At 44.1% G+C, this 13,736-nt stretch overlaps 1 protein-coding gene across 8 annotated transcripts in view; it reads left to right on the top strand.

The window, feature by feature from the left end:
• AGBL4 (ATP/GTP binding protein like 4) overlaps window positions 1-13,736 on the top strand; it is a 1,449,848-nt gene that overhangs the window by 1,315,717 nt on the left and 120,395 nt on the right. For all 8 annotated transcript variants that reach the window (XM_017955920.3, XM_017956149.3, XM_017956028.3 and 5 more), the window contains one exon: window positions 296-410. In XM_017955920.3, coding sequence (XP_017811409.1) covers window positions 296-410 — 115 coding nt within the window. The remainder of the gene's footprint in view (window positions 1-295; window positions 411-13,736) is intronic.

The following is a 13,736-nucleotide window of genomic DNA, read 5'->3' as shown; positions in this document are numbered from 1 at the left end:
CTCAAATGTCATCATTCTCGGAAGCCCTCCCAGTTCTCTACAGCAGGAAATGCTCTCTCCCTACTGCCCATGGGCTTCAATGTTACGTCGTCAACTGTCTCTTGGAAATACAAATGTATTTGTAAATATATTTTATACAGATAACACGTAGTCTATAACCACACATCCACAGTGGCCAATAACAACACAGGCCAAAATCACCTATTGAGCTCCTCTTGTTTTCCAAGCTGAGAAAAATGTGTTTCCTTCTTCTTGAAATGCTTTGTTGTTAAACCGGACTCTTCTCTTTCCCTAGGGATCATTGACTTCCTCGTAAGCCAGCACCCTATTGCCCGTGTCCTCCGAGAATACCTGGTCTTCAAGATCGCACCAATGCTCAATCCTGATGGAGTCTACCTGGGCAATTACAGGTAAGCAACTGGGGAGAATGCTTGGAAGCCGGTAGTCATAGGATGGTGGTACGGAAGCAAGAAAAAATATGGGATATATTTTTTAAGGAAGAACTTTGAGGCTGCCCATGAGTTCATTAGAGAAAGTTTCTCCCTGGCTCTTGAGAATGTGGTTAATTAGCTTTGGCTGTTTCGTGCACAGCCACCTAAGGTCACTTGCTGGGTTTTCTGGAGAGCTCACTGGGCCAGGAATCAGGAGACCTGTTATCAGTTTTGACATCTACTTTTTGTATAACCTTGGGGGATCCACTTTTCCCTCTCTGATGCTCAGTTCCTCTTGCATAATGGAGACAATAATTACTTACCTGAAAGGGCAGTTGTGAGAGCTTCAAAAGAAATGGTGGGAAGGAATGTGCTTTGCAGAATATCGTGTGGTAGTTATAAAGATGACTCTTTTGTTGTGTTTCTTCTTGGAGAATATCGATGAAGGAGAATAGAATCCCAGGACATCTGAACAGCATTTCTCTTCAGTGTTGGCATACCAGCCAGCCCCACACTCACTCATGCACTCAAATCTTGAACTCCCTTTCTCCTGGCTTAGCACCATAATTTACAGCCTAAAATTCCACTGCCCAGAAGATTATCTGCCAAAAGAACAATGGCTCATTTGAGATAGATAGTGTTATTGCCCTTATTTCACATTAAGGTAACTGACTTGCCCAAAGTCACACAGCCCATAAATCATTGACTAACTTCACCATCCAAATTATACAGTTTTCGAGCTCTTTAGGCCCAAGACTTTCAAGATGACATTCAGACCCCCCAGCTTTGCATGCAAGGCATTGTCTGCCCTGCTGCCTGTGTGTCCACCATCTTGCCTCACCTCTTCTCCTCTCCTCCTAGAACAGGTGCTGCAGCTGCACTGAGTAAAGCCCAGTTCCCCAGACATGTCCTATTGTTTCCTGATACCTTACTTTTATATAGGCTGCCTGCTCACCAGAAACCCCTCATCCCTTCTTCATCCCATTAATTCTTTGCAACTCAGTTCATGTTCCTTATTCTGGAAAACATCCCCTTAAACCCCAAACACAATTGGCCACTCTCTTCTCTGAGTTCTCACAGGCCTGGTTATTTATTTGTTTGTGTATTTGTTTATTTGTTTGAGACAGGGTTGTGCTCCATCGCCCAAGTTGGAGTGCAGTTGTGCAATCATGGCTCACTGCAGCCTCGACCTCCTGGATTCAAGTGACCCTCCCACTGCAGCCTTCCAAGTAGCTAGGATTGCAGGCATGAGCCACTGTAGCAAGCAGGCCTGGTTATCGAACAACTCTTGTTCCACTGCATGTCCTCCACTGTCCTTAAAGCTACTGGAGGGCGGAGACTGAACCTTAATGGCCCTTGTGTCCCTCATGCCTAGCAGCAGGGATCAGCACATAGTAGATGCCTAAAAAGTGTTTGATGAATATGAGAGAGTGAGAAGGATGACTTTACTGATGAAGAAACTGAGTCCCAGAGATGAAACAGTACCTACTCAGTCCGTGGCCTAACTCAGACCAGAACCAGATCTCCTGACAGCCAGTCAGGCTTGTTTTACACAGAGTTGGTTTACTGCTTTCCAAGAGCATGGCAACTGGGTCCAGAGGGGTACTCCTGGGTGTGAATTAGAGAGAGCCCATGAGATGCCTGAAGCCTTCATTAAAGACAGTTTTGCTTCCACTCTTAATTGGCTGAAGTGATGGTTCATTAGCATTCGCAAGTTTTGTGGCTTGTTGCAGGCCTGAGAGCGATGCTTTTCCACCTTCCATGGACAGAGTGTACTGTTAGCGATAATAGTGGTAGAAAGACCATTTGATTTATGTTAATGTTTCTGTTTAATTACAAGAGCAGTGGTCAGAGAGAGGTCAATACTTCTCTCCACACATTTACTTATGTCATCATCTGCTGTCTCAGGAAGGACTAGCTTGAAGGAGGTCAGTGACCTTGGCCAAAATGCCTCCCCTCTCAGGGCTTTAGATGGACACTGAGATGGTGATGAGGGCTAGATGCCTTCTACATGTGTTCAAGCCCCAGATTTTGTGATTTGGGGACTCCATGATAAAATATTTCCACCCCTCAGAAATGGTTTCACACTGAAGCTTCAACCCCCAACATTCTCCTAGTGAGAATATGTGATTCTCATTATGAGAGTTGGAGAGCAACTCTAACCACAAACATTAATGCTATTGCTAAAACTGTACAACAAAGAGCCGATTAATCATAAGAATTCACTACTTAAAGCTTTAGAGAAAATATTTAAAAAAAAATAAAGACTCATAATTGAGAACTTCAAGGTGCCTTAGAGGTCCCCTAGACCAGCCACACTACTCTCTAGAGCAATACTTCTATGGTTTGGCAAGACTTGCCAAGGCATTATGGAGGGAAAAATTCAGAGTTCAGATAAGTTTAGGAAACACAGAGTTAAGCAAAGTTAAATGTGTTCTTTTATAATATGACTTTTCAGAATTTTGAATATGCTTATAAACATAGGGAATCTAAGAGGGGAAGTAGTACTCAGTGTTTCCCAAAGATAAGTGAGAGAGGTCCACATCCTCCCTGTAACCAGTGTTAGGGTTTCTGAAACACATTTTGGGAAATGCCACTCCAAGAATTCTGCTTGCCAATCCAATGGCCTGTGAAGCACTCACACACTAATCTCATTTAATCCTCATAATTCTGTGATGGAGGAACTTTGTTAAAGTTTTTCTAAATTCAAATAATGACAATCTACTCAATCTAGCTTGAGTACAGGAGAAAAGGTGGCGAGTGGGGAGGGAGAGAGGGAAGGAGGCAAAGAAGGGAGGGAGAGGGGGAAGAAGGAAGGAAGGAAGGAAGGAAGGAAGGTTGGTTGGTTGGTTCTCAGAATTCTAGTGCAGTAAAGAGAGCCAGACTTCCCAGGAACTGATCAAATTCCTGGAAACATGTTGGAAGACAGGTGGCCAGGTCTTTGCCTCTCTCTCATGCTCATTTGCTTTCATTCTCTCAACATCTCCCTCTGGAGGTGCAGACTCTCAAGCCTCAGAGAAGTTAAGTCATCCCCCTGAGGTCTGTGGCCTGTGAGGAGCGGGCAGGGATGCAGGTGTGCCTGACCTAGCCCTGCTCCTCTCTGCAGTCCCACACTCCCCCTGTAGCCAGCACCAGGCCTGCCAGACCCTGGGAAGAGAACCAAAGACAGGCCTGCCCTGAGGCACCTCACTCTGCTGGATGGAGAGATGGTTCAACAGGCCAGTTCCCTGCAGTGTGAGATGGGAAGGCAGGAGCTTGGAAGGAGTAAAGGTCAGTGGTTGAGAAAATGGACTTGGGTGTCAGGTCAGATTTAAATTCTGCTCTGCCACCTACCTGCTGTATGACCCTGGGTAAATTACATGGCCTCATTAAGCTTCATTTTTCTCATCTGTAAATGGAGATGCTATAGAGTTATGAGGCTTTTGTGAGATAATGCATCTAAAGCACAGTGCTAAGCACACTGTAAGTTAAAAATAAACATTTATTCCTCCTTCTCTTTATCCTCCTCACTCCTCCACATTAAAGAAGCATATAATCCAATCTAGGAAGGCTGGTCAGGGAGATTTCCCAGATTTCATCAGCTAAGTTTAGATTTAATAATACAAGTACCTATTCTACGGCATTTATAGTGAACTAGAGAAGGTACACTCTAGAATTTAACAGCAATGGATGGCCACTATACCGTGGTAGATCAAGCTCTTTATGTTAAAGAACAGCACCATTTTCTAACTAGACTACTGTATATGATACCAGACTATGGTTTACAGTAAGAGTATATGGAGCCTATACTAAAGTTTATAGCAACAATATAGAGCAACTATAGTATACGCTATGGTACCTATCTTTAACAATTATGTTGGATGATATAACAATGGATAACAGTTACCTTATACAGTAAAAGCACAGAGCAACTACACACTCTGTCTTACTTACTGCACTCCAATTACATTGGCCTTCTTTTCATTTCAGGTCTTAGGTTTAACACCACTTCACAGAAAGGCTTTTCCAGGGCTTGCAATATACAGTGGGTCTCCCATTACACTCTTTCATAGCACCCTATACTCTCCCTTTATGGCTCTTGCTCTAATTTGTAATTATGTGTTTATTTATGTGACTATTTGTTTAATGATTGTCTTCACCTTAGACTGTAAACTCCATGAAGTCAGGACTTTGTTTACCTTGTTCTCTGTATCCCCAGTACCTGGCAAATGGGCTCTTGAAATATATTTTATTTTTCTAGTCACTGACCTGAAGTTCACGTATATGTTTCCAGAATGAACAAATGAACTAAACAATAGTGTTTAGTGATTGTGTGATGGCACAAAGCTACAGTGCCCCATGTAGAGTAACTAGGGCCAGATGCAGTCAGCCCCCAACCCTTTACCTTCATCTGCATGGCCTCCTGGCCCAGTTGTTTTAACTGTATGTTGTTGTGACAGGAATACTGCTATGCTTTAACCTGATGAGCTACTGTTATAATTTAACAAACTGGATTCTCAGCCATGCTTAGTTATTGCACGGAGCGTGATACTTTTAAAGGCACTTACAAAACCATATTTCGTCATACAACAGCAACCAAGAAAGGAAAGCCAGTTTTTACTGTATCCATTTAAGCCATGGGGAAACAGGCTGAGAAGGTGAAGAGCCATGTTCAAGGTCATAGGGTGCATCCAGGGACTCTCCACACTCCCACACATTGCCTTTGCTCTATAAGCTATAGGCAGAAGTGGAGAACTGAGGCTCTAATTTTCACTACTCTCCTGAGCGTTCTTATTTGTCCTTGGACAAGACACTTCTCTCCCCTGGCCTGTTTCCCTCCTACTCTCTAGGAAGAGGGAAGTGGGATGAAAGGCACCTTCCATCATTTAGTAGAAGCAGGAGGAGAGGCTCTATCAAGAATGGGATGGCTACAGCATGAATGAAACTTGAGGACATTATGCTAATGTAATAAGCCACTCATCCAAAGACAAAGACTGTATGATTCCACTTATATGACATTCTTCAAGTGGTCAAATTCATACAGACAGAAAGCAGAATGGTGGTTACCAGGGGCTGGGAGGATGGAGAGAATGGAGAGTTACTATTTAATGGGCATAGGGTTTCAATTTTACAAGTTAAAAAGAATTTTGGAGATGGATGGTGGTGATGGTAGCACATTATGAATGTATTTAATGCCATTGAACCCTACACTTAAAAATGGTTACGATGTTAAGTTTTATGTTATGTGTATTTTACCACCGTGTTATAAAAAACAGTGGCATGGTTACTGACATTACAATGGGAATATTTTCAGAGAGCTCTGGAAGGATCTGGGACCTAGGAGTCTTGAGGGATGAATATTGTAACTTCGGGTGTTACAGAGCCAAGAAGCTGCAAGCGACTCCTACTTGGAAGGCAACTGGAGTTGGGGGATGATGGGCTGAACCAGTATAGAATTGGTTGGTAATTCTTAATGTCTTACAGAAAGCATGCCCACAATACATACTGCAGCATTTGCACACTCTCTCTTCCAGCTACTTCCTCGTCACTCCTTTTGCAGAGGAGAGAGCCCCCACCCCCACCTATACCCCGCTGCGCTTTCTGACCATGGGTAATGCACAGGTTGCCTGCATTTGAAAAACAGACTTTCCATCTCCTTACAACAGTATGAAACCCTGTGTTGGGTTTGCATTTCTTAATTAGGTGCTTGTCATTGTGTATTCCATAGAGCCACGTATAAGTAAACAGTCATAGACCTTTGAATAAATTTATTGGTTTTATTTATGTTTCTGGGCATAAAAATCTATAATTACCAGGTACAGCCTCAGAATAACTGGTATTTAATGACAATTACTTTTTGTTACCATAGAAATGAGTCCAAAGTAGTTACCCATAATTTCTCATTTCCCAAACCTCACACATGCTGAATTGCAATATTACCATAGTAATTGCCTATTAGTCATCATAAAATACGCAGTTACCCAAAAGATAGCAGGATGCTGTGAAATTTCTCATCTTCGGAAAATCTCAGTATTTCTTGGGAGTGTGGAGGTGGGGTGGGGAGGAACAGGCCTCTATGGGTGGTACAGAAATGATTCTGCATTATAGCACAGAACTGCAGACCCCATGGTGGAAATGGAGGCTGTACGATCTGCAGACTCTCTCCATCATTATGGATCTTGGCCTTGGCAATCCTTATGTAGCAAAGGATGCTCCAGTGCAGTAAATCCAATTTAACTAAGGTTTGTTGAGGGCCTGCTGGGTGTCAGGCCCTGTGCTGGGCCTTGGGGAAGCAGAAGGAAATCAGAGGCAGTTCTTGCCAATAAGAAGCCCAGCGTTTCCACTAGAAATATGGGTGTGATGCAGTAGATGCTGAGAGATACAAGAGGAGCTAATATGTAAGTGGCTCCTCACTGCACATTATGTGTATCGTTTCATTTAATACTCACAGCAGCCCTATGATGGAGGTAGTGTGATGCTCCTACTTCAAGTAGAGGGGGAGGTTGAAGCACATAAGTACCACGGAACTTGCCCTAGTTGCTGAGCCTAGGCTGCTCCAGTTTTAACCTCTTGATACACTGTATCTTGAAGCAGAGAGTACTTCCTTCTGACTGATAGTGATGAAGGAGGGTTTTTGATGGATGGATGATATATGAGTTCACCAGACATAAAAGGGAGATAGAGATTTACAGAACAAAACATCATTAACCATAGCAGAGGGTAAACCACCAGGGAAGGTATTTCCAGCACACACGGCACACACACACACACACACACACACACACACATTATAACTGGTCTACCTACCTCTTCCACCTCAAAATCTAGAGGAAGAAACATTTCAAACTATCCAAAATTAGAACAGAACCTAAAATCAGCCATATAAAATATAAATACATATCAATGTTCTATTTGTTCTGTAATAGCATAAAAACTGCCTCTTTTTTTCATCAACATAGAAACAGAAAACAAAGATCCACAGCAAGTATTGCCCTGTTGAGAGATCTGCCAGCCCCTCCTCACTCTGCGCCTCCGTCCGTGCCCCAGTCACATTTCCCTGCTGGGTGCCTTATCACAGCATCATGAGAAACATTAAGCCCAGTGCCCTATCCAGGCCATGCCCCCTCTGCTTGCCCACCTCTAGGCACAGACTGTTCCCTCCCTTCCAAGGCATCATGCCGTGCTGATGCCACCTCTGACTGTTAGAGAGCACTTTGTTTTCAGGCTGAAGCTGCCAGCATGTAAGTTCTGCCTCTGCCCTCTGAAGGATTATTCAAGGCCAGCCCATCTTTCACATGGTAGCCTTCAGCCATTTGAAGATCATGTGTTCCCACCCTTCCCCACTCCCCACTCAATCCTACTACTGCTCCAGGCCAAACATCCCCAAAGCCTTCCAACTTTTCATACGTAATCTGAAATCCATTCCCCTCTCTGTCCTTCCTGCTGTCCTCTGAACGTGTTCCAGATGTTTGTCATTGTCTGTCTTTGAGGCAGGGTGTCAAGGACTGAAGAACATCATTATAATGATAATAGTGATGATGACAGCTAACATCTATTGAGCTTTCCGAACCTGGCACTATTTTAGGCATTTTGCATTTGTTGTTTCATTTAATCCTTAGAACAAATGCATCATTATTCTCATTTTACAGATGAGGAAACTGAGACACAGGTAGATTAGGTACCCCCTTCAAGTTCATAGAACTAATTAATTCATGGAGAAGGAATAGAACGGGGTCATCAGAAGCCTCATTCTGGGGACCACTCTTCTTCTGATACAGCCCACATGCACACATTGCTGTCTGACATTGAGCTCTCCTCAGCCTAAATCTTTAAATTTTTCCACTTGCTTTTCTGCTAAGCTACAACTCCCCCATCTTCCCTTAGATCCTTACAAGAAGCCTGTGGTGTAGGCAGGGCAGGAATCACTCTCCTTCTTGAAGCAAAAAGGAAACCAAGCCACAGAGAGGCTAAGTAACTTGCTCAAGGTCACACAGTGAGTGAGCCACACAGTTAGTTCAGATAAAGCCAGAGTGACAGCAGGGGCCAGACAGACCCTTACCTCCCAGAGACTCTCTCCTGCTTTATGTAACCTGAGTGATGTTTCTGTGGAGGCTGAAAGGACACTGGGGCTGGCAGTGTAATCAGGTGTCTAACCCACAAGTGCACACCGCCAAAACCAATTATTCAAATGAGCTTCCCAGCCAGGTTCCACGGAAAAGGCCAGATGGCTAGATGTCTGTGGAGGCAGCTCCTCATCTCTGTCCCTGCAAGCAGCTGAATAGCAGTTCAAAGTTAGAGTTGATAGCAAGTTGATCTTAATAATTGATTCTACAGTGAAGACAGGCCTCTGAGGAGACAGTAACCCAAAATTAGTGGCTAGGGAGTCTGAAGGAGCAAAACAATCTGATAGAATCAAGAACTTCATCATTTCTGGTCCTAGTTCCTAAACCACTCCTTGAATAGTGCCAGTTCTTTATGTAGAAATCCTTCGGCGGCTCCCCATTGACCCTCAGAAAGAACCAGAGCTCTTTAGCCTGGTATTCAGTGCCCGCACAATGGCCTCAAACTTTCTTTTCAGCTTCCTCTCCCACTGTCCACCTTGCCCCTTCCTGCATCCACTCCCATCTGTTCCTCTTGCCTTCCTGGGCTCTTTCCATTGTCTTAAACCAGCCTGCTCTTGTTCACATCTGTGCTTTTGCTGGCACTCTGCTTCCACTTGAGAAGCCTTTTAACTGTTTCTTCCCTGTCTTCTTTTTTCCCTCTCCTGCCCTTCCAACCCACCAACCCATCCCCAAGCACATACTTTGTACCATACACTGGGGAATATGAGGTGGGCTTGGCCCCTGTGCTGCCCTTAAGGAGTTCACAGTCCAGAGAAGAGATAACTGTGCTGATGGAGGGAAGCCCAGGGATTCCCAGGTTGTGAAGTCACTGAGGAGGCACCTCTTAACCCAGGCAAAGGGTTGGGATAGGGCAAGTCAGAGAAAATGTCTGAAGGAAGGGCTGTGTGAGATGAATCTTGAAGGGTGAGTGGGAGTTGGCCAGGGGAAGAGAATGGCAGCATGCTCCAAACCAAAGGAATAATTATAATAAATAACAACACAGTAATATAATAATACAAAATATTAATTGAAAGCATATAGCTGCCAGACACTATTCTAAGTGTTTTATATGTAGTACTTCCACTAGAGATTTGGAGTGATAATTAATCATACTCCTGCTCCTACTTTTATCCTATTCCTACAATTTAGAAAGAGATACAGGGATCAAAAAAATAGGAGTCAAAATATTAGCTGTATTATTGATAAAAGCAGGACCTGGAAGGCATCGTCTATATCTGTGGCCAAACTTGCCTCCTTTACTTCACTTCAAAATTCAACTTTCCCGTCAGACACAAGGAGAAAAGGAGGCAAGAAGCTTCCTAGAAAGCACACCATGTGGCAGAGAGAAGACCAGAATAGACCCTTCAGAATTCCAGATCCCAAAAACACATGCTAGGAGGGGCTAGGCCCAAACCAGCTCTGCTTCTTTTCTGGAGCTGACCATTCAGATAAGTTCCATCTCCTTCCTTGGGAAGAGAAAACAAGGGAATGGAGAAGAAGACCCATTCTTTTCATTCCTGAGGACTGAAAGTTACCATTGGCATTGAAAACAATGGGGAGTTCCTCCCGACAACCTCATGAACCTACAAGATAAGTCTTGTATTACCCTCATATTGCAGATAAGGAAACTGACACTCAAAGAGAGGTTAAGTCATTTGCCCAAGTACTGCCTTTAATAGTAGGAGTTCCAGGAATGACACCCAGAGATTTGACCCAGAGCCCTTTGAGTCTTGCTGCTTGAGCCCTGAGTGAGTGAGTGGAGATCCATGAGGAATGCCAGGTACTCTGGTGTGGTTGTTGCATGTGGTCCAGGCTGCATCCTACATAGGGTAAAGTCTGGGCACCACACAAAGGAGCCAGCTAAGAGGGCAGGTGGAGGGTGGAGTGCAGCACAGGCTTGACAAGCCTTGAGACTTGGTGGAAATGCATCAACCCACAGAGGGGGCACCTTTTTGTTATTGGCTCACAGGCCCTATCATGTGCTACCCTTGCATGGGGTACAGATTGACATCATAGTGTAAGAAGTGTAGGAATAACTGGGGACCAGATTGTGAAGGATCCTGAACATCATACCAAGAGCAAACCACAAGAACAGTTAACATGTGTAGCACTTATCTCAATCTAGATGGTGTCCTGGGCATTTTACCTATATGATTTCATTTAGCCCTCAAAACAACCCTCTAAGGTAGACAAAATTCCCACTTTTAGTTAGAGCTAAGGCACAGAGAGGTTCAGCCACAAAGATAAAATGTGTTGGCCAAGCCAGGGTTTTATCCAGGCCGTGTGGCTCCAGAGCCCACACTTGACTCAGAGCAATTCTCAGGCGTGGTGCAGGTAGGTGAGAGCCTTGCTAGCACCCAGGTCTTGTGAAGACATAAAAGACTTTTATGCCCCCTTTTTTGTTTCCTCTGTCCTTTTTCACTTAAGAAACTGAAATGGTGAATTTTTAGCCTCAAGGGCCAGTGTATTCCTTCAGAAAATGTCCTCCCTCAGACCTTTCAAAAAGGAGTAAACTCCTTATCATTGTTCTTATAGAGAGAAAAATAATCCTTTGGTTCTGGAATGGACTTCCCATTCTACCCCTGAATAGCCGTGTGACCTTGGCAGACCCTTTCTGCCCTCTTGGCCTCAGATTCCCCGTCTTTGAAATGTGGGGATTGGGTTTTATGAAATCTCAGGTCCTTCCAGTTGGTCACTGACTCTAAGAATTAGATTTAAGTTGCAATGCTGGAAATCCACCTGAACCCAGTGTTTGTTGCTGTCAAGCAGGAGACAAGATGAATCCCTGGAGTATATGCTCTGTATGGGAAGGGAGAAGGCACTCTAAAGTCTCTCCTTACCCACTAGGAAGAATTTCTTAGGGTTGGAGATAATCCCTTTTCCAGATGTGATCTGAACACCCCTGACCCCAATCATGCCACCTTGCCAAAAAGGCCACCATTATAGGGTAAAGACCTTGCTGAATGAACCTTGGAAGAAGAAAAACTAAGTGCTCATCTTGGCTTTGCTATAAACCTTGGACACATCCAAGGCTGCTCCATATGGATGTGCAGTTTGTGCACTGTACAAATGTTCAGTGGTCAAGGGGTCAATGGGGCCTATGGGCTATGACTCTGCTCTCAATCCAAAGTCTGGCCAAACCAAGTGGCATTATTCTGTACTTTACCCACCCAGAAACAGCACCTGATTGCAACTTATTACCCTGGGTGGTAGGGGGCAGCACCTTTCGTCAGTTTGCATAAAGGTACATTTTATGTTAGTCTCTCATTTGAAACTTAGATTTACCATTTAAAAACTATAGATGTTGCATCTACCTTTCACTGCACATGAGGGATAGTCCCTCTATTAGGCTCTTACCTGACTCCTAGGACTGCAAAGACAAAGTATAATGGTGGCTAAGAACATAGGCTTTAGAGTTGGGCAGACTGGATTCAAGCTCTGCCTCTGTCACTTGTCCTTGCTGGACCATGGTCAAATCACCACTTCTGAGCCTCTATTTATACAGTTCAACTGAGAGTCAGCTGTGTACGAGACACTGTGCTAGCACTGAAGACCCAGTGACAAATGAAATAGAGTCAGTTGCTGCCCTCTCGGCACTTTCAGGTCTTTAAGCAAACAGATGAATTTGTCCTAGGTCACAAAACTACTAGATGGCAGAACTGGGACTCAAACCCAAGCCTTCTGCCTTTGAAGCCTATGTTCTTATCCACCCTCCTCTCAGTATTCACAGTCCTGGTCACAGACATCTCCTCATCATGATGATCTAAGAAGGGATGTGAGGAGAATGCTTTAAATATCTTGGTGGTGGTGATGGAAAGTGGATGTGTTATGATTATCCCTTGTGTTTGGGACAAAGGGCACTGCCTGCCATCCTCCATCTACACAACAGCAGAGCCCAACCCACATGCTAAGCATTTTTCAGGGGCTGTTGATGACAGATTCTCTGGCATTCTGACACGGGCCAATCAATAGAGCTGGAAGGTGCCTCAGGCCAGGGGCAATTGAATCTCAACCTTTTAGTGGCATTAAATAAAGCAATATTTATTTTGCTTTTGGTGCAAATATACCTAATCCAATCCAGCTCATTGGTAATGCTGAAAAACTGCTGTGTTTGGGGGACAATTGCAGGCGTACCTCATACATCTCTGCTTGTCAATGCCACTGCTCCTTAGAGCAGCCTCGCCGTGCTCAGGGCAAGATTGATCAGGAGCCGCCAAGCTGCCTTTTTCTCTACCTTTCTTCAGAGGAGATGAAAAGGAAATCATAAGGAGGGGAATTGAAATCATTGCTCTCATTCTAGCTGCCATACTGCGAACAGGGATAAGGCATGATGTCCTTCATGAGATGGAGCTATTTATTTGCCATTTGAATAACATTCTCTGGAACCATTATATCTCTGCCATTGGGCAAATGAGAAAGAGAACAGGATAAGAAGATCAGACACATGAGTAGCTTAGTGTCTCTTTTATAAATCACACAGACTCATAGATGGCTGGGGGACCTCAAAGGTGACTGTGAACCATCCTGTCATCAACAAGACCTGGGTTCAAATTCCAGGTCTATATCTTACTAGTTGTCAAGTGACCCTCTCAAGATCAAATCTTTCTTGGATTTTATTTCCTTATTTATCAAATGTGGATTAATAATACCTATCTCGGCCGGGCGCGGTGGCTCAAGCCTGTAATCCCAGCACTTTGGGAGGCCGAGGCGGGTGGATCACGAGGTCAGGAGATCGAGACCATCCTGGCTAACACGGTGAAACCCCGTCTCTACTAAAAATACAAAAAACTAGCCGGGCGTGGTGGCGGGCGCCTGTAGTCCCAGCTACTCGGAGGCTGAGGCAGGAGAATGGCGTGAACCTGGGAGGCGGAGCTTGCAGTGAGCCGAGATCGCGCCACTGCACTCCAGCCTGGGTGACACAGCGCGAGACTCTGTCTCAAAAAATATATATATAATAATAATAATAATAATAATAATAATAATACCTATCTCATTTGATTATTGTGGATGAGTCTAGTATTTAGTAGGTGCTTACTTTTCAAAATATATCTGAAAGTAACTATCTAACCCATGTTTGCAAACCTGCAAGGTGTTCATCCATGCTTTTGTTAATCTGTTCACTCATTCATTCATCCAATAAATGTATTGAATCTTCTCTGCACCTGGGTTTATAGTAGACAGTGTTGGAGTGGGGGTGGGAAAGATAACTCAGACATTATCCCTG

This window comes from Papio anubis, chromosome 1, assembly GCF_008728515.1.
Source record: "Papio anubis isolate 15944 chromosome 1, Panubis1.0, whole genome shotgun sequence".
Classification (NCBI taxonomy): domain Eukaryota; kingdom Metazoa; phylum Chordata; class Mammalia; order Primates; family Cercopithecidae; genus Papio; species Papio anubis.
This window is presented reverse-complemented; position numbering and strand designations above follow the sequence as displayed.